Raw genomic sequence first — 21,420 nt, 5'->3', positions numbered from 1 at the left:
GGAGAGCAGGAAAACATCACAGGCATGCCATTAACACAGACAATTTCAGTGCTCATTTTACTCCTCAATGCTACCCATTCATTTGTACTTTAGAAATGTGGAAGTTCCGTATAGTGCCTAACTGGCCATAGTTCAATACTATCAGAATTTAAAGACATATTATTTCACCTTGGGAGTAGGTGGGTGCTGTTTCTGGGGCAGCCTCTCCCTGTAACACAGTCTGAGCCCAAGGCAATTGCTGACAAAATTGGTGAGTGCCTCAGACCACCTCCCTGCAAACCAGAGAAGTTAATTTGACAGCCTAGAGAACTGCAAGGTGTAACAAAAAGATACTTTCTGCCACCTCAAAACTGTGCCCGCTTTCCTGCCAGTAGCACCCCAGGGAGCCTGCTGTGTTCTGTGCTGCTCTGGGTTCAGGATGACCCTGAACAGCCTGGGACTGCAGCACTGCTCCTCCTCTCCTCTCCAGCAGCCTTCCCCAGGGACTCTTTTAATCATTATTTCACCCCACTCCTCAGCAGGGTCAGATCCCTGGAGGAAGAGCTGCAATACAGTACGGAGGTTTTGCTCATCTGCAGTTTTTCCAGCAAAAAGCAGTTTCCCTGGGTTGTGAGCAGCAGCTGAGCTCTGCAGCTGCAATCTCACTGGCAGAGCTGCCAGCAGCACCAGGACAGAGGCTCACACACTTCAGTTAATCAGTCATTTATCTGTCTGGGACATGTCTGTGCTTTATCTGTGCTGCCCATGCACACAGCCTTGGGACCAGGCCAGTACTCCAGCACACTTGAATGCCTTTTGCTCCCATGGCTGAGAGCAGCTGGGCAGGATTTTCAGTGCTTTTCTGTGGGGCTTTCTTTTTCCACATAAAAGAGTGTTCACATCAACCAACAGGCTGGCTTTGAGTTCTCACTACCTCACACCAGCTACAGCCTAGGCTTGCTTTGCAGCTCTTACAGCTCTTATTTTACTGCCTTTGGTCCTGATACTCTTTTTTTTTTTTTTTTTTTTTTTTTAGTGAGAATATCCATTGAACACTCCAATAGATTTTGCAGTGCTCCAAGAGTTTATCTATACTTGTCTGCAGTGAACCTGATAAACCAGTTTTTGCTGTCACACAAATGCAATGCATTGTTCAGCTGCACAATGTGTCTTTTATCACTGATCTTGCATTTTAAGGCTTTGACTAAAAGGTAAATGGCAAACCTGTGAACAGCTTCACATGGAGAACTGTCAGACTCAGCAAAGGATGCTGACATCTTTAAAGTTACATATACCTGTATCTATCCTCAGAAGCTTGAAAATGAGAGTTCTTTCTTCTTCCCAGCAAGGAGAATCAGAGTCAGAATTACTTGAAAAATTGTCTTAGCTTGTTTCTTATTAACCTTATTAAATTTTTTTAAAAAAATAGTTTTTTGGTATTTCCAAAGCTGTGGGCAGAATAGGAATGCTTTGTTTACAAGAGTTACTGGCTAAGCACAACAGAAAGAGCTAAGAATACAGAGTTAGTGTAAAGTAAGTGACATGTTCTCACATTTCCCCTCACAAGTCCACTTTGAGGTGGCTCACCCTCTGTTTTAAACATAAATTGTTAAATCTGCTTGAGCTGCTCTTTGTCACAACGAGCAGTTCCCTAAAAGCTAAGGACAGCTCAGCTTCTGCCTGCTGGTGTCCCCACTTAAACCAAGACAGCTCCAACATTCATCCAACCTGAATTGGAATTGTTTCAGCCCACTGACTCAACATAGAACTAACCTCACTAAAAACCAACCAAATAACAACAAAACAAGACAGAACCCTAAGCAAAACCCCCACTTTCTGACTGAGAACTGTCCTAATTCAGTGAAAGGTTTCACAAGGGCCAGAGAGAGGACAAAGGGCAGGTAGGGCTGCAGGAGGAGGTGTAGCAGAGCCAAAATGCTGCAGCCAGATGTTAGGCTGGCTTAAAGCAGGGAGAGCCTCAACTTCTCCTCAGGCTGACCTTTGCTCCCAGGAAAGAAACAAACTCTCTCTGATGTGTCTGCAGTCCCAGGCACAACAGCACAGTAAACTTTGTGTGCTGCAGTAAACATGGGAATTGTTACTATTTAATAACCATATTACCATAATACTATTTAAAAAGGAAGATGATATTTCATTCCACTTTTAAGGACTTTCATGCCAATGACTGAAACTTAAACCACATTTCTCTGTCATTAGGAGTATGTGTGGCAGATGGAAGAGAACTGCAAGTGATGGAGGACAGGAAAAGCTAACATTTCCCCCCATTAGATTTGTCCCATTTACTTTCTCCATATTGGTATATTCAGTAGAGGCACACTTCAAGAAATGTTGAGTCTGAAAGTACAACAGACAATAAATAGCAAATTTCAGGCTCCTTTGGGCCCTTTGGTGTTCACACAGGTCACTGAGAACACAATTTGCCTTCTCCCCTGCAAAACAAGCACCACCACACCACAAACCCCACACTGCAGCTACTCCTTACCTGCAGAATTCAAAGGAAGCACTTATATCACTACCACTGTTATCTGGCAGAGCATAAAGGTCAGCCTCACATTTCATTTAAAACACAAACATGACCTTTGGAATGGGATTTTAAATGACAGCAGAGTCAAGCCTTCCTGCTGTCATAGGAAGCTCTGTCTCTCCTTATCTTAAAGTGTTCCTCCCTGTTTGAGAGATAAAAAAAAGGAATAAACAAAGCAGTATCTGTGTCATGTTCCATAACTGCTCTTCATTTTCTGACCATTTTCATTCTTTTTTACACAGTGAAATGGCTACTGCTGGGAAAACCAGCACAGAGCACAAATCCAGAGATAACAAGATGGAGAAAGTAACACAAGAAGATTTTGTGCAAGAACACAAGAGAATGGCTTGGCACATAGAGCTAGGAGTTCACAGAAACCACATATACATTCATTTCAAAGGAATGTAAATATTTGTACTAGTATTAAGTTATGGATATAACCTCAGTTTTATGCTGATATACAAAAAACCTGAGTATAAAACTTATTCTAGTTGTATTCAAACCTAAAAGGTTTCCCATTTGCAATTGACTGTCAGTTTAAATGTGGTTCTGTGACTGAGTGGTACTTGAATCTTTCAGGTGTTTCACAAACAAACCTACCACCACAAAACAAAACCAAACAAAAACAAACTCACCAACACCAAAACCAAACAAAACCAACCTCAAAAAAAATCCAGCATCAAACAAAAAAATTCACAAAACCAACCCCCCCAAATTATATATGTTTCATTTCAGAAACTATAAACCAGCTCAGATCAAGAAGCAAATCATGCTGGAACTCTCAAAACTAAAACATAGCATGTGTCATTTCAACTTAAAATTTAATGCCTGCAATATTCTATTGGCACTTGGGGTTTTGTGTTTTTTTTTTTTTTTTTTTTTTTTTTAACTTTTTGTTGTAACATTGTCTATCACCAATGCCAAATTATACATAATAATTAACAGTGTTTGAAAGTGACTGAATTTTTGATAGAAGAAAGTGAAACTCTTTTTTCTTGTTATAAATTTAATTATTGTTAATAATAGACATAAGAGGGTTTCATTTTATAACTATGATACTTTATACTTGATACTTTGTTACCTGATATTTAGTGATTCACTCATAGCCCACCTTGCAAAGCTCTAGAGAACATGACAAAAGCATTCATTCTCACTGAAGGATGTCTTAGCCTTCCTTTCCACAAAAAAATTGGGACTGGGAGGATGAGAGGAAGGGTAGAGAAGAATCAAAATTGGGGGAAAAACCCCTAAGCAATCCAAAAATCAATGTCCCAGTCATAGAATGGTTTTGGCCATGAGGGACAAGGCATCCACAGCTTCCCCCAGCATCCAGTGTCTTGCTAACCTCCAGGTAAAGAATTCCCTCCTAACATTTGTCTGAATCTCCTCTCTTTCAGTTTCAAACCATTCCACCATCACAAAATGCTCTTGTGAAAATCCCTCTCCAGCCATCTTTGTAGCCTCTTTTGAGGCTCTGAAGTCCCTAAAGGGCTGAATGGGACTCCTTGGAACCTTCTTTTCTCCAGGCTGAGAAACTCCATCTCCCTTACCCTGTCTCCATCATAGCAGAGGAGGTGCTCCAGCCTTGTGAGCACCTTCAGAGCCTGCTCTGGACTTGTTCCAGGGGAGCCCAGAGCTGGCCACAGCACTGCAGGTGGGGTCACCAGAGCAGAGCCACCTCCCTCAGCCTGCTGGCCTCCCTGCTTTTGATGACAAACTGCAGACTTGTCCACAGAGAAAAACACATTATTCTGTACTACAGTAAACATTACAGAAAAAAAGCCATTGTGCAATGGGAAATTTTTCTTACAATCCTTTCTCATCATTCTCCATGAGACTGAGAAGCTTTTGCCACGCTGACAGCATGGCTCTTTCTTGCTATTATTTCATATCCCTTAGCATCACTTTTCTTTAATGCCCATAAACTGTCCAGATTTTCCATTAGGTAGTGATACAGCAATATTCTCAGTGCCAGAGAAAAGGTCAGAAGTGTATTTTCAACCATAAGTGGTTCTACAAAAGATCAAAGAACATTAATTTGATGCTGCATGCCTAATGCTGTGCCTTCATTTGCACAGTTTTAGCAGCTATTTTTATTCCCAATTACCCACCAGACCCAGAACAAGTGCAGAAAGATCAAGTGCAGTAAAATGAGGAGTGAATTCATCTGTACATGCAGCTTCCATCAGCTGTGAGCACTGGTGTCAGTAAAACCAGACCACTGGAACTCACTGCAGGCTGTGACAGAGGAAGCACAGCTGTAATTTGATGTTCACAATCTTTATAGCTACTTGTAGCACCAATGAAGCTTGATTATAGGCTGAATCCATAATTCTGGCAGCTGAAGGAAATATTCCATTGGCTACAGAAAAGGACATAAACCTTTGAAGGCCTTCCCTAGTGCCTTTTTAGTGTGGGTTTGCCAGTGTATTGTAAACCTATTTCCTGCACTTGGGCAAGTATTTTTTACAAAAATCATTGCAGTCCTACTGGGCTCCACATCCCAGCCAGTGCAGCCTCAAGGCTGCTTTGATTTTCTACCTACAGCACACAACACCTCCAAGCAACTTCATTCCACATTGTCATGGCAGGGAACGAGACACAGTGAGAGGGCAGAGTCCCCATGGAGCTTCAGCATCTTCCTTTGGCTCTTCCACTTGTGCTCAGGGACTTCAGCACTACACTGACACTGCCAGAACAAAGACAGAATATTTTACCCTCTGGTTAAGTATTAGCAATTCTCATTCACCTTGTTTAATTTTTATCCAATAAGAAAATATGTTTTCCAACAGGTGCACATATAGCTTAAATAGAGTTGGTGCTTGGGCACTGGAAACACATCTTGTAACTTTGTCTTTTTTGGAGCTCTTTTACAAACAGCACCTCAATTCAATTTATATTCAACTCAATTTATATTTTATAATATAAAACCCTATTTCTCTTGTTTTGTTTCCTGTATAAAAAAGGAAAGCAGATCATCAACCTTAACTTTTTTAACAGACACTTAAGGAGAGCTCTATAAACTGACCCACATGCTCTAATTCCTGCACAGTTTTATATTCTCTTAAAGGCTAGCTGAGACTTGTCTGCTGCAGCATGGCCAAGTAGGAGTTTATCTGACTCAACCGTATTGAAGCAACTCCTTAGGGTGGAAAAAAAAAAAAAGTGTGCTGGCAAGTTTTAATTAAATGTAGACTTTTCTTAAGTCAACATAAACCAGTATTTTCCATTCCACCCTTTTCCTACTTGCTCCACACTGATGCACATCTTTAATAAAATGAACACATGAGTATTTCTTGAATCTATTAAGGGTCTAAATTATAATTTTTAGCTACAGTGAATTATGGAATGAAATGCAATATTAGTTTGACAAAATAAAGTCCTTTTTTTAAAGTTGACACTAAGGCTGAATGAAATAAATTGTTGCATTTCTAACAAAATTGTTTTTTAACAAAAAATTAATGGTACAATTTTATAATATTTCTGGCATGACATCAAATTTTTGAAAAGTTTAACACACCAAACCATGCTTGAAAGTGTTCAACTCTATCCCTGCTTTATAGCAAATTCATTGAATTAATAAATCTTAAAAACAGGGAAGAGAAAACAAGTAGACAACTGTTTTTTCTAAATACTGTTTTCTCTAAAGTTTCTTTATCCTCTTTCTTCCCTCAGTAGTGAATACACCTTACGTTCTCTTAAATACCGAGGGTTTGTAATTAGAGTAGCTCACATCTGTGTTTAACAAGGAAATCCTTTCCACCAACCTTCACTCCTCCTTTCCCAGAGGAATTCCTCTTATCTTTTTCACTTAAGAATGAGCTGCTTTCAGCTATAATTTCTTTTTGTTGCATGCTTCCCCCTACCTTTCTTTCCATGAAGCTTGAAACACTAGCATAGAGACCTCAGCAGTTTAAATGCATTACACACTTTTCTGATATTAACATTAGTTTTGCCTACAACACCCAGTGGAACATCACAAATTTCTTATAAACACAGCTAGATCTGCAGGGCAGGAACAAATGGAAAATAGCCCTCTATTTAAATGGCAGATTGAGGGATGGCATTGAGTAGCTGTCCCATTCCTGTAACAGCACTAACTCCCAACAGAGGATAATTGGCTTCTCTGCCCACAAAAGCAGCTCTCCAAAATGCAGTTTATTCCATCCAAGAGGTTCCAGCAGTCCAGGGTGGTGGGTGACAGAGCTGTGCCTACAGCTGTCAGCTCCAGCTGCAGGCAGGCCTGGAGACCCTTGGTTTAGGTTACAATGCATTATACACTTTTCTTTGCCAAGCATCTTAATACAGTAGAGCCAATCTATACCTTAACATTATCTATAGCCTATCACAGCTACTATAATTACCATATTCATGTTACTATTCTCCAATCACTAAAAGCTAGTACATTACAGTTTAAGCTAGAAGTTGTTATTCAGTTTTCTTGCAGGGGAAAATTTTGAGACCTTTTTTCTACTTGCCACATTGGCTGGCTTGTTTGCCTGTGCTATCTTTCTGCTTGGTGAAAACATCTTCTTGTTTGAGGTAAGCTTATTCTTTAAGCCATAAAAACCCCTTTTAACATACCCTTTGCTTCCTTGGTTATCCAGTAAGACTGGCTCAGCAATTCTTTTCTTCTATATCAAAACTTGCTTCCATGTCTATTCCTTCATCAGACTCTACATTTAAAAATCTTTCTGCTAAGATACATATCTGTGAGACTTTTTTGTCAAATTTTCATCCTACCCAACACATGTCCTTGGTGCAATAGGCTTACAGCCAGCTTCAACCATGGTAAACCTTTAGGAAGCAGAACTCCCTATACTTAGGGCAACCCTTACCCAGGCTGGGTACAGAGGATACAGACTGAGGTGGGGGTGACCACAGAGGGAGTGTGGGTGGCAGCAGAAGCCTGACTCGCCTCAGCAAAGGCATTCCCCTGCCATCACAGCCACTGTCCCAGGGCCACTGTCCTGCCCTCAGCCCCACTGTCCCAGGGCCACTCTCCTGCCCTCACCGCCACTGTCCCTCAAGGCCACTGTCCTGCCCTCAGCCCCACTGTCCCCCAGGGCCACTCTCCCGCCCTCACGGCCCCCTGCGCTCCCTCAGCGCCAAGGCTTTCAAGGGAACGGCGCGCGCCCCTCCCGCCCCGCCCGCCCGGCCCTGATTGGCTGCGGCGGCGGGAGGGGAGGGGCCACGCCGCAGAGCGACGCGTCAGCCGGGCGGGTCACGTGGCCGCGCCCTCCCGGTGCGCTCGGGGGCCGCAGGATCCGGCTGCCGGCCCCGCCGCCCCCTGCCCTGCCCTGCCCTGCCATCCCATCCCTTCCCTGCGCTGTCAGCGGCCCCGCCAGCACCAACAGGAGCCCGGCCAGCGCTGCTCGCAGCCCCGCACAGAGGGGTGGGCAGCCGGCTGCCGCGCTCGGCCAGGTCAGTGCACGCCGCCGGCCAAGGGGGCGCGGGGCCAGCGGGAGTGCTGTACGGGGGTGTGGTGGCGACGGCGGCGAAGGGCGGTCGGTGCGCCCTCCTGGGGAGGTCTTGGTGGCTGGAGGAGGTCGGGTCGCGCTGCGGTGTCGGGAGAGCGCTGGGGCAGCGGCGCCGCGCTATCAGAGGAAGGTACCGGGGGAATGGCGCTGGGAAGCGGCGGTGCTTGGCCCTCGGGAGAGGCGGGTAGGGCAGAGCTTCCCCGCCGTGCGCAGGCGGCCACAAGCCGCCTCCAAACCCCCCTGCCTCTCGGAGCCCCCCTGCGCCTGCCCCCGCTCCGCGCACTCCCCACGCCTCCCTCGGCCCCGCCCCGGGCCCGCGGCTGTCGAGGAACGGGCCCGCCCCCCGGCGCTTCCCGCGCTCCCATTGGCGGCGGCGGGGCGGGCGGGGCCGCGGCCGCGGTCACGTGTTGGCGGGGGGCAGCTGGAACCGGTTGGGGCCGCGCCGCCCCCTCCCCACCCCCGTCAGCGGCCCCGGGCGGCGGCCCCGGTAGGAGGGCGGGGAGCCCGGGCTTTGCTGTCTGCAGCCCCGCACAAAGCGAGCGGGGACTGGGAGCGCCGCGCCGCTCCACCAGGTCAGTCGGCGCCGCCGGCCGCGTGTAGCGGTGGGACCGCGCGGTGGCGGAGGGGGCGGTCGGCGCGGCTGAGCGGGGTCTGTCAGAGCCTGTGCGGAGAGGGCGCTGAGGGAGCGCTGGGTTATCTAAGAGGACGTGCGGGAGGAGCGCCTCGCCTGGTACCGGGACGTCTCCTCGGGTTCCTGAGAGGCGGGAAGAGCGCGGCTCCGTGCGCCCGGGGGCGGCCGCGGCGCTGCCCGGCCCGGGGCTGCGTGCCGTGCCGGGAGGGCTGCGGGCGCATGGCGCTGATCCGCCGGGCCCTGGCTGACACCCGGCGGGCGGCGGGCCGGGCAGCGCGGGGCCTGCGGCTCTGTTTGTTTACGTCGCCGCCTAAAGCCCTGGCCTGGGGCGGTCCCGCCGCTGCCGCATTATGCAAGCGGCCGGGCCGGGGACGTGGCGCGCCGCCTCCCGGCCGGGCTGGCTCCGCGGGCGGTGCCGTGCGGGGCGCCCGGAGCCCGCGGTCCGTGTCCGGGCTGGGGTCGCTGCGGCGCCGCTGGGCTCTGCCGGGAGTGGGGTGTGCGCTGCGCTGCTCTTTGTCTCGCTCTGCGCTAGAGGAACGCAGCGGTGCTGCTGCCGGCTCCAGGTTTGATGTTATTGATCGCTGGTGAGGCAGCTCTAGATGAAGTTTAATTTTAAAAATTAATCTGTTATCTGCACCCTAACCAAGCACAGATTCTTTTTTCCATTTTTCTCTTTTTGCTTTTTCCTTTAAGTTAATAGCTTGTCTTGTTAGTATTAGTGTTTTAATTTGTCAGAGCACGCAGTGTTAGGTGGAGGTTAACCTCCAACGTACTTTAAATGTTAATGGTAGGGTGAAATGGTGTATAAGTGGAACTATTTTTATTATATATGTTTTCATTCTAGTACTGCTTCCTGTAAAATAACTGTATAAGATGTTAAAAAAATAGGAGATTGCCATTGATTTTGAATAGACACTGGTAGCCAAAGCTGTCATGTAATTAGTCTTTCAGTAAAGCACGTAGCCTCTCCACAGAATGGATCCAGGCTTTGGAAACCTGTTAAAAAAGTGGTTTGTTGAGAGCTGTGGGGAGCATTATACATGTTATTTGTCCAAGTCATTCCTAAGTGAGGAATGTTAGTGTGATCACAGGGAGCTAAATTGCTCCCTGCCTAAGATCTTGTCAGCCCTGTGTTAATAATAAGCAACAGTTCACAGAAGAGGAATCAGACTGGTGCTGTTCTGTCTCGCTTACAAACGTGCCCCAGCTGTTTCCTGTGTGCTTCAAGAACTTCACCAAACTGCTGTGGCATAGCTGAGGCCGAAGGGTTTGTCACATGGACAGGTATTTGCCAAATGCTGAAACAATTAACTTGTTGTTACTTAAAACAAAGCAGATACCTTGTGAGTGAGCAGAGGGAACCATGGCTGATGTGGCCCCTCACATGGGGAGCTAAATTGATACTGAAAATACAGTCCTCAAAATATTTTTCTCACTTGCTGTGTATTCGTGTGATGCAATTTCAGAGGTTCACTTGGGCTTTCTAAATGTCAGCATTTGGCTGTTGGTAAAATTTCAGCCTTTGAATCAGAGCAGCATGTCCGAATCCTCTGTGCAAGTTTGTTTGCTGTCCAGTGTTAGCACTGCAATGCAGAAGGAGAGACCTGCTGAGTTTGTCCTTGCTCCTGCAGTCAAGGTGCAGTGGGGGGAGAGGAGGGGGCAGAAGAACCCTCTTGTTTGGTTGAACATGAAGGGGTTGATGCTGTAATGCTGTTTCTAAAAATTCTCTCCCATTTGTTAAAGGGAATGCCCTGACAAATATATCCTCTGACGCTGTTCTAAAACCCAGGTGTCGTCAGCTACTGTTACATAATTTTCTTGCATGTCTAATTTGTTGCTTTAGATGGATTCTGTAATATCTGATACCTCATTAGGACCAACCACAGGCAACAAAATCTGTTCATCATAGTACAAGGTTACCCAGATACCACTTGGTATCTTTGGAATATCACAGTGTGTGTCTTAGGCTCGTGTCCCTTTGTTCAGCACAGCAGTAGATCTGATGTGTGGCGGATTTTTTATTGCTGTGTGTAGCACATCTTTTGGGAAGGTAAAATCTGAGCACAGTACCTTCTCCCACAGGGCTGGGCTGTGTTCAGGCTCATGGTTCATGAGGGAGGCTGTAATGGGTGCTCTGTGTCAGCCCCAGTGCTGCCTGTGTGTCCTCCCAGCTGTCAGATGACTTGGCTGGGGCTGTGGAACCTTTCCCCTGCTTCATTGTGGAGTTGGACTCTCCTGGGTGTTGATACAGCTCATGAGTCTCTTAAGGTGGAAAGTGTCAGCTCAAAATGACAAAAATAAAAACAAAAATACTCCAGCCTTCTAGTCCTTGCTGATTTTATCTTTATGTGCAATAAATGGAGAGATATTTTGAAATGATTGAGCCTGTTTGCTTTTAGGATTGTGCACTTGCAGGCCTGTGCAGCAGGATGTGTGATGAAATGTGTGCTAGCATTATGAAAGAGCCTGTTTGTGCACAGGAGGTGCTCATGGGTTGGCCTTGGCTGCGTGCCAGTTGCCCACCTGGCAGCTCTGTCAGCCCTCTCCTCAGGGGAAAAAAGGTGGGAAAAGCCTCAGGGGTCAAGATAGGGGCAATTTGATGCAGCAAAAATAATTTCTGCAGAAGCAAGGGGAAACAGAAGACTTTATTCTCTGTTTCACCATTAGGGAAGCAGGGCTTCCATATGGATAGGAGCTGCTCTGGAACACAAAGGTCTTAAATGACAAACATCCTCCTTTCTTATAGCTTTTTTTTTTTTTTTTCCCTTCTTTTTTTTTCTTTTTTTAATGTATCAATCTCTGAGTTGATGTCATGTGACCAGGAATGTCCCTTTGGCCAGTTTGGTCACCTGTCCTGGCTGTGTCTCCTCCCGGGACGTTGCCCACCGCAGCCTCCTGTGATAGTGGGGAATGTTGGAGAGGCTGCGCTGATGCTGTGTGAGCTCAGCTGAAACTCTGGGTGTTATCCACACCTTTCTAGCTGCCAGTACAAAGCACAGCTCTGTCAGGGCTGTTGTAGGGAAAATTAACTCCCTCTCAGCCAGACCAGTTCAATGGGCTTTGGTTTTCTGCAGCTAAATAAGCAAATTTGGTAATAGAGCAGGCAGAAGTAATCTTACACTAAATATCAGATGTTTGAAAGTGCTAAAGTGCATTCCAGGAATTTTGTGGCACCTGTGTTCTTAGTTGTCTTATTACCTGTGAAAAATCCCATTAAGTATCTATGAAATTCATTAGTCTAAAAAAAAACCCCAGCCATTAAAATGATACTTTGTGAGCTGTATTTTTTCATCTCATTGGAAAAATCTGTGCTGCACATTATCCAGTCAGTTTAAATATAATGTTACCCAAGAGAGTTTTGGGTTGATACCTTTCCATCAGAATTTTTTACTTTTAGCTTATTGGATTGAGATTGGTGGCTTTTTGTGGGGAGAGAAGGGGAGAAATGTGACACTAGTGTGAGTCTGATACTTTTTTGCTTTCTTACCAGCGTGTTGCCAAAGTCTGATTATCCATAATGGATGTGTTAAGTGTAACCAGCCATTCTGCAGTCCTTACAGTCAGTTTAGAGTTGATAAAATCAGCTTTTCATTCAGGTCTGTCAGGGTAGTTGCTTGAAGTGTTCCCTGCCTAATTTTGAAAGCTCTTTGTCCATGCACCAAAGTTCAAGGCCTTCAGGCTTGTTAGTCTCCACAGTTTAAAAAAATATCCCATTGTACTTCAAGCCTGCCCTTGGACCACCAGAATCAAAGCCTCAATACCTGTTCAAGTTTTTATTAAAAATATTGGTTGTAATGAGTAGAGAGCAGCTAACCTGGCTGCATGTCTGCTGTGAATTTTGATGACTCTGGAATTTGTTCAGTGTTTGTCAGATAGACTGTTATATTCCAGGATTGCCCCAGATTACCTGGTGTGTATTTAGCTAATCCTGAAAAAACATATAAAACGTGCTACAGCAGGCAGCCAGCACCTCTTCAATCATATTGGAAAGGTTAGGGAAGTTAAGGGTGAGGCAGAATAATCCACTAAAGCTGAAGGCTTGTGAAGGGTTTTATTATATCACCAGACCTATAAGCTGGAAGGTTCAAATTACCTTCAAGATTTGAATTAATAAATCAAGTCCCTGTCCTGGTTTATTTCTAACTAGAACCAAAAAATGTTTTGGTCTTCCCCATCCAGGATGACATTTATTACCTTGTTTTAGAGGAAATCTATGATACTTTGTGACACTTTAACAGTTGATTGTATTATGTCATCTTTTATTTCTTACCTGCATTTTCTAGGAGTTCTCTTTTAGAATCAGGAAGAGGAGAGTTTGGATTTCTTATTCTTTTCTTCCTATTAATGTTTCCTGTTGGGGTTGTTTTGTTTGTTTGGTTTTGTTTATTTGTTTTTTTAGTGAAGTGCTGATAAGTCTCTGCCAGTGTGATTTGTCTTTCCCATGAGGAGAACTGAGATTCAGGTTTTCACTGCTTTCTTGCACGTGGTTGTAGTCTGTAAAAGCTGACCAAAGGAAGAGGAGCAATTGTTTGCACCCAGGTTAGCATCTGAATGCCTGTAGCTGCAGCAAATGTGAATTCAGCTTTATTCCTTTTGGACTCAGAGGTTGTTTAAAAAGGGTTGTTGCACAAGGATTTCTAGTTTATAAATCAGCTCAATTGATTTTATTAATGTTTGTTGATTAGGAAATATTTATCATTTTTAATGTAGCTCTTCTAATTTGCTTCAGTTCCCCTAAGCAGTTATGATGTGACCCCTCTGAGCTGAAAATTCTTTGCATTCACCTAAAAGCCCATCATGACAGGAGTGGGGAGCAAGAGAGGATTTTGTTAATTCTTTGCCAGCTTCTTTGGTTAAGCAGTGCTGAAAATCTGAAGGAAGGAACATCCTGTTTCAAGGATGCCTGACACTTAGAGGTCAAAGGATTTGATTGTTAAAGCTTTTCATTCCACTTTGGGAATTAAATTATTATCTCTCTTCAGGAACCATCAGTAACTAGACAGCTAAACTCAGCTTGTTTGGCTTTTTCCCTCCCCCTTCAGTAAAATGTTTTTGTATCATGTCTTGAAAGCACAGACTCCTTTTATAAGTGCATTATAATATACCTCAGAGGTTTGATTCCTTAGCAAAAAGCAGAGCTTGTTTTTCCTTGCTGTGTGTTTGCATTCAGTGCAAGAAAAGATGTTTTTTTCAGAATGAGAGATGGTACTTTGACCCTAAATATAAGAGTAATACCTGTACCTGCAGTTCTGCTAGAAAAGAAACATGCTCTTGCTTGGAGAAGTGGAATTTTTCTTTTCTTCATATGCATCCCTTGGGTAGGCTGAGTAGGTTTTTGAGATAAAATGCATTTTGGGTAGAATTTTGGTAATTTTACAAAGTCAGTTTATCACAACCTCCTCACAACTGGCTACTCCTATATAGAAAAATAAAGTTATTTTACTAGGCAGTTTAGAAAAGCCCACACTTGTCTGGAAAGTAGGTACATAGAATTTTGGCAAGATTGGCTATAAAAGCTTTATAGACTTAGGAGGATTTTGGATGATTCTCTAGGAACAGTCGGGTAGTTAGTTAATTTGCAGTAGGACACATGCTGGGTTTTGTGAAGTTTAAATTTGAGTTGTTGCATTGGCTCTGGAAACAGCTTTTTTTGGGTTTTGTTTTGCTTTGTTGTTTTTTTTTTTTTTTTTTTGTTTGGTTGGCTGAGTTTTTTTGGTTTTTTGCTTTTTTTTGTTTGGGTTTTTTTTTTGTTTTTTTTTTTTTTTTTTTTTTTTTTGGGGGGGGGTGTTTTTTTTTTTTTTTTGCAAGCCAAAAGCACATTCTTACTTTGGGGAACTGGGTGCACATATCCGCTTTCACTTTCCTGCTTGACTTTTGCAAGGCATTTTTGCCTCCTCCATTTCCCCTTTGGCTCCTCTGCCCTTTGAGTTAAAGGCTGTCCAAACAGGCATTTGGGGAGCACAGCCAAGCCCCTGGCTACTTGGTGTCATCATAAATGCACACTAGTAATTTATATTCTCTGCGTTACACTGAGGTTTTTTTGTCACATTAGACCAGCTTTGTGAGTCCAGTCTTAGTTTCAGCACTGAAACGTGCTGTGCTTCTCTGTCTATAAATAACTGCTAAAAACAAGTGCTAGAATGTGTCACTTAACATACACAGGTGAGAAAGTTCCTAAGGGGCATGCCCTTCATGGAATTCCTGTTTATCAGCTGTGCTTATTTCCAGCTTCAGGAGTCTGGGATTTTATCATTTGAGAAAGATAAAATTTGTGAAAGGCAGATGCAGAATTGGAATATGTGACCAGAAACCTTTATATGTCTACTGTTTTTTTTTGCTCTCATTGTATTACTGAAAAGTCATCTTCCTTGACATGGAGAGGGAAAATAAGGGAGGAGAAAAAGGAATGTAAAGGCAGCTGTAGTTACAGTAGGAATAGAGGAGAAAATCCAGAAGAAACAGTTCTGAAGGCTCAATACCTGCAATAACATTCTAAATGCCCACAAAAAATGAGGTTTGATGATGAGCTTCTTTTTCCTGTTTGGTATCTGCCTTTTGCTTTCAAGGCATATTTAGCTGTCCTGTGCCCTTTGAAGGCAAGGGCTTCCCTTGTAGTAGTAGAGCTAATGAAAGGCAAATTTTTGTTCAGTGTTGTTAGTTCTTTCTGATGTTGTTATTAAAAGATTGCTGACCAAGATTGTACTGAAATAAAGTGCTATTTGTCCTGTTCAAAAATAGCAATAGTAACAATCTACTTCCTTAGTTAAAAAAAAACCCCAACCAAACAAAACACATGCAGAACAAAAAGCCCTTCACTGTGATGTAGAGAACTGGATTAATTGAAAGCATTGCAAAATTCATTCTGCACATAATAATTACAGTTATTTTGTAGCTCATGTCCAGATGGATATACTTGGGGGATGACAGTCTAGCAACATCCATATGTGGACTTTACTATGACTGCTGCTTTTGTAAATAATATAAAAGGATGTGATATATCAATATTGTTTCTGCTGTAATGGTGAAAATGGGCTTCTGCCAGTTCTTTTCCAGTCAAGGTGTTGTGCATTGGAGGAGAAAATTGAGGCAGAGTCAGTCTTCAGCTGCAGTCCTGGCTAAAGGCAGTGTCGTCCTGCTGGGCTGCTTTGAAGGCTGCTTGGTGCTTCCAGTTGCTCCTGGTGCTTCCAGTGAAAGCCTGGAAGTGGGGGAGCAGAGTCTGCAGGCATGGACAAGTGACAGCAGGGAGCTCTCATCTCTTATGGGTTGTTCCCCTTTCCCTTCAGGGTGGTTGTGCTTCTCTGTGGAACCTTCCTTGTGCTTTGTAGAGCATGCTGAAGAGTAGCACTGATGAGACAGAAGTTACTGTTTGCCAGGGGTCCTGATCTTAAATCCCTTAAAACCTTCCAGTGGCCTCCTTGGAAGCAAAATTAGTTTAGAAAAAAATCTCTGCTGAAGACTGATAAATGCTGCAGCATACTGGTACTTGCATATGGTATTTGATTTAGTGGTCTTTTTCTTATGCCAGTGTTGCAGCTGGATGTTGTTTTCTGGGTCTGCAGCTGCTTTTAAAGAGCTTTCTACTTCTGCTGCTCACTCAAGCAGTAATATCACAAGTAGCTTGCTTCCCTGTAGGTGGTGGGATTTCTGTTTCCTCTTACTTAGAGCAGCACCAAATGAAGTGATTGTTCCTCAAATTAGTTCTCTTTCTTCCCGCTCTAGGAGATTTCAACGATCCCAAGACAAAATTTCTGCAGAAATGAGCTCTTGTCAAGTCACTTTTGAAATAAGGGGACCATCAGCACCAGGTACTCAAATCATACTTTCTCCTTTCTCTATGGTTGGTGTAGGAGACAACTTAAAAGAGGAGTGTTCAAAGGCTGCCTTGTCTGTTTTCCTCAGAGATAAAAGAACACATTAGATCAAATATCAAGATGATAAATCATTGTAAAATATATTAAGACATTTTACCAATGAATTTGAAAATGAGAGTTGGGAAATAAATTTTACCTCTTTCTCCAAACAAAAATTTCATAATGTACTGGGGATTTTGATGCTAACTGAGATGGTTATGATTGGTTTAAAATCTTCTCTCTTTAGTACCTTTTTATTCCATGGAAACAAGCATTTGTATTCTGACCCATGATACTTTGGCATGCACTGATGTGTTTGTTCTGTTTTTTATTTTCTCTGCATCCCTGTTGAAAGTTCTCACAAGATGTGACCTCTATCAGAAGTTACAGACAGAAAGAATATGCAGCTTAATTCAGTATTCTGTCTATGCAAAGAAAAAAAAAGTGTAAAATAACTTCTGTTACCCAAATGAGGAACACAAGGTATCACATCAGGTAGAACATAACAATCTGGTATTGGTTAATTGTGCATATTATATTGACCTTCATTTTCAGGAACTTGGAAGGAAGGAAGGTTTAACCACAGTTGGTAACTGAGGTCCACAGAACTGCTCCCAGCCATGTTCCTTCCCAGCTTCTTTCCCAGCCCCCTCTCTGGTGTGGAGAGAACAGAAGAGGCCTTGATGTTGTGAGCGCTGCCCAGAAGTAACTGAAATATCCCTCTATTATCAGCACTGCTTCCAGGACAAATTCAAAACACAGCCCCTGCTAGCTGTTGTGAAGAAAATTAACTCTACCCCAGCCAAAATCAGCACAGAAGTTCACCAAAAAAGTAATGGATTGTTGCCTTACAGAAGCAGATGAATGTGGGAGCAGATTGGCAAAATTCCTGTGGCAGGCCAATACCAGATGGCAGAAGTGTCTCCTGTAGTTGTAGGGGAAGAAAATGATAAAACATTGTACAGGTTTTGATATCTGCCCTGTGTTAGACCTCTCCTGTGTTTTTCCCTCATGATTTGGCGTTTGGGAACTGAAAACTGCTACTCAGTGTCAACATAAAGCTGTTAGTGAGGAGTAGAGTTTTCTGTATCATTCTAAAGAAAATTTTAGAACTTGAGAGTAAATTGACCTTAGCTCAAGACCTGTGTGGCTGTACCATGGAGTATTGCAAGCGGTGCTCTCTTTGTCCTGCTCACACTGTTGCTTCCACAGCTGTGGTGGCACTGTCACTAGCAAAGCTGACTTTGGATGTGTAACTTCTTCCTGTGCTAATAATATCTGCAATGAAAAGTAGGATTAGTGAGAACCAGGTCCTGCCTCAATGGCTGCTCACAAAGAATTATCTGAAAATACAGCATAAAGAGATGGCACAAAAGGGTGCTTCTGCTTATGACAACATTGATATTGTTGGGGTTTTTGTTATTATTGTTGGATGAGTGAGGCTGTTAGTTGTGGGATCTCAGCACCTCAGGATGGAGGTGCAGAGTGGCCGAGAGCACCCTTGGGGGGCTCGGGAGTCCTGGAATGTTGCCAGAAGTGTCTGGTGGCAGGGCTTTGATCCTACACAGGAGGCAACACCTGTATGAGGACTGGGAAGGTTTCACTGGGTGAATGGTGAAGGGATAAGTTAATTAGAGTGTAAAACACAGGGTTTAGGATTTTGGTACAGGGGGGTCTAAAGAAGTAAGATGGAGGAATTGGGGCGTGTCCTGTCCTTCTTCTTCTTCTTCTTGGCCTCCATCTTCTGTGGTGATGGTGGCACTTTGGGATTGGTCATTACTAGAAGTGCACCGGTTAATAAGGGTAGAAGGTATTGGGGAAAAATGATAAATATTGTACACGTAACTTCGGGTATAAAGATAAGTAACCGCCCCGGGGGCTTGCAGTGTGCTCATGGCTGGCTTGCTGTGCAGACCTCTGTCGGGCTGAAAGAAAATCTTTTAGATAAACAATTAATAAACACCGAGACCGAGACAAGATCAGAAGTCTCTCCTCGTCCTTTGAAGCGTCAGCTCTTCAAGGCCATCCCTGGGCCTTTCCAGGCCACCTAGACAGCCTAAACAGCCGAGAAAACTTACAGTTAGTAAGCTTTGAGTTGGGGCACAAAGTGTAGATTAACCTTCTTTGCTGAAGGAGCTCTGCCAGGAGCAGCCTTGAATTCCCTGACAAGGAGAGGGGAGAAGCTGAGAGCCCCTGAGCTTGAATTGCAAACCCAACCCAAACCCCCTGAGTTCAGAATTGCCTCTGGGGAGGCGGTTTGCCCTGCATTTCACTTTGGCTTTACTGGGATAATTAAGGCAGTGTTTTACAAATCCGAATTCGGCCTCAGTGCAGTTCCTGAAGGGAGTTTAGGGTGGCTGCACATCCTATTCAAGCATTGCCTTTGGTGTGTGGTGCCTTACTGAGTGAGAAGTGGGCACTGGATGTTCACATTTTGTTTAAAATGGGAGCCCAGAGAACTCTCCCAGCTGGCACCTGTTGAGAGGAATACAATTATATGGCACTTCAAGGTTGGCTGTGTGGACATGAAGGTGTATTAAGTACTGCTGTTTTAAAGGGATGTTAAAAGAATTTTAGCTTCTTTTAAATATTTCTACCCAGAAACTACCTGTGTGGTGTTCAGGTGGTCTTCCCTCCCCACTTTATCTCGTCCCTCACATGCCTCAGGATAGGGTGGAAAAGGGAAAGCTGACATAGGTAATTGCATACTAAATATACTCATAATGTAGATTTTTACCTACATTTGTGTGCTTACAGTGAGCATCCAGAAAGCTCAGGCTTCTTTTTTTTAATTAATTGCAGCAAAAGATTTAAAAAAACACAACTGTTGAAGTTCAAGGTGTTATGTAAAATTATTTCAATAAGCTGCTTTCAGAGAAATGTTGTCCTGTAGATTTTTTCCAACCCCTGGGTCTGCAGAGGTTTCTTTCATAAGCAGGCCTGTGGTATCCCTTAGTAGTTTAACTGGAGAAAAGGGACACAATTTTAGAGACAGAAGGGCATCCTCAAAACTGTAACTGTGTGCTTTGAAGTGTCAGCTGTGATTTGTGGCTTAGGAAGAGGTAATGTACACTTGCTGCATACAGCTGGTCTACTTTGTATCTTGGGATTATTGTGTCCCCCACACTACTCATTTTGAGAACAGGAAATAAGTCAGTGATGCTTGTATCATTCTTTTGTGGTGCCTAACTGTACTTTAAAACTCCATATTTTCTCATTCTGCAACAGCTTTTTATTATGTCTAAAAATCTTGTTGAAACCCTGTGAGAGCAAAATTCTAATTTGTTCTTTCCATTAGTATTTATCTTTGCTGTTCTTACAGTCAGATACATACAGGTTTTATATTAAAAACAAGGGTAAGTTGCAGTGGTCACGTGGGATATCCCAAAATTAAATATACTGTCGTGACCTTTTGGGTTCTGTATGTATGTATGCATTAAGAGAAGTGTGACAATTTCATGTGGATTTTTTGTCTAACAATATTATGTTTTGATACCCAGTAAAAACTGAAAGCATAGCAGCAAAATTAACTTTATTACTTTTGGGAATCAAATTAATTTGGGATGTTGCCTTGGGAATAATGCTAGCAACCTCCTGTTTGTCTGTGCTTTCTAAGTTTTTGGTATGAATTTGAGGGAATATGGACATACATTAAGAAATACAGAATATTTAGGGAAATAACAGTGTTATCTTGAGATTAAACATTTTCCTGGGAAATTTGCCTGCTGCATTCCCAGAGATGTTTTGAACACTGTTCCTTAAGAATGGTTTGGAAGCCAACCCTTTTAAGGGCTGGAGTTGTCATTAGTCCCTCTCTCAGGTCTTAGGGATGGTGAAGGAAATGCTGTTGTAGTTTTGGGTGATTCCCAAGGATTCCTTTGAAGGATTCCTTTCTGGACAGGATGGATTTTAAATGAGTGATTCTGGTGTATGTATTTAAAATACTTGAAAGTTTGACTGTGGCTGTACTTTCTATGCCATCTAGCCTGAAGTAATGATGATTGTGGGTATTTTTCTGTTTGGATTTTTTAGGAGAGGTTTTTGCAATATGTGGGAGTTGCAGTGCTTTGGGAAATTGGAATCCCCAGCTTGCAGTGGTCCTCCAGATTGCGGATGAGTAAGTTGGTCTTGATTTTTGGTTTTTCTGGGGGGATTTTTTTCTTCTGTTTTGAATTTTATTTACTTATTCCATTTGAAGTAGCTGGAGTTCTGCAGCAACAAATTTATTCTGTCTTTGAGTTTGTAAACTCCTGAGCTGCATATACTGGTAGTAGAACTCAAGAATTTCCTGTGTTGCCCCTGAACACTTTGGACACCTAGGAATTTAAGGAAATATAAAACTTGGGTATGCTTTTCTAGTTACAGATGATGCTTCTGCTGTTGTGGTTGGCATTTCAGTAGTTTAGCTTTATACTTGGAGTATGAAACTGCTTTAGGGCAATTCTCAATCCCATGGCTGTGCAGCAAGTTATAGGAGATCTATAGGATAAAAGGAAAGTAAAGACTATAAAAAAGTTATTATTGTGCTAGAAAGTGATAGGGAGGAGATTATTTAAACTGAGAGTTGCATTGAAATTCTTAAGGGGGAGGGGATGTATGAGTGTACACAAAAAAAGCTTAAATGCAGTGAAAAAATTCAGTATTTTTTTTTAAATGGTGCCAGTTTATGGCAGCTTTGTGGTGAAGGAAAATAAGGTTTGCAGGCTGTGTCTGTAATTCTGTCAGTGGCTGGCTATGTGATCTTGGATGAGTCTGAATCACTTCACCACGTTTTCCCCCTCTGTTCAATGGGGATGAGAATTCTTGCTCTCTTAGAGCATTTCAGATCTGTCAATCAAAAAGTTCAGTGTCATTTCTAAGTACATCTTGTGTTCTGTGCATGTTTGGCTAAGCTACTTTGTAATAACTTTACTTGCAACAATACACTAGACTTTA

At 43.4% G+C, this 21,420-nt stretch overlaps 1 protein-coding gene across 4 annotated transcripts in view; it reads left to right on the top strand.

Annotated features, from left to right (window-relative positions):
- The first annotated feature begins 7,784 nt into the window (after positions 1-7,784).
- The window catches only part of GPCPD1 (glycerophosphocholine phosphodiesterase 1), a 43,405-nt gene continuing 29,769 nt past the window's right edge, over positions 7,785-21,420 (top strand). For 3 of the 4 annotated variants that reach the window (XM_058802710.1, XM_058802708.1, XM_058802711.1), the window contains exons 1-3: positions 8,423-8,576; positions 16,355-16,440; positions 20,518-20,602. In XM_058802710.1, coding sequence (XP_058658693.1) covers positions 16,392-16,440; positions 20,518-20,602 — 134 coding nt within the window. In that variant the 5' untranslated portion in view covers positions 8,423-8,576; positions 16,355-16,391. Of the gene's footprint in view, positions 7,949-8,422; positions 8,577-16,354; positions 16,441-20,517; positions 20,603-21,420 lie in introns of those variants that run through there. The other variant, XM_058802709.1, reaches the window with a different exon arrangement.

The sequence above is a fragment of the Ammospiza caudacuta genome, chromosome 3 (genome assembly GCF_027887145.1).
Source record: "Ammospiza caudacuta isolate bAmmCau1 chromosome 3, bAmmCau1.pri, whole genome shotgun sequence".
NCBI lineage: Eukaryota > Metazoa > Chordata > Aves > Passeriformes > Passerellidae > Ammospiza > Ammospiza caudacuta.
This window is presented reverse-complemented; position numbering and strand designations above follow the sequence as displayed.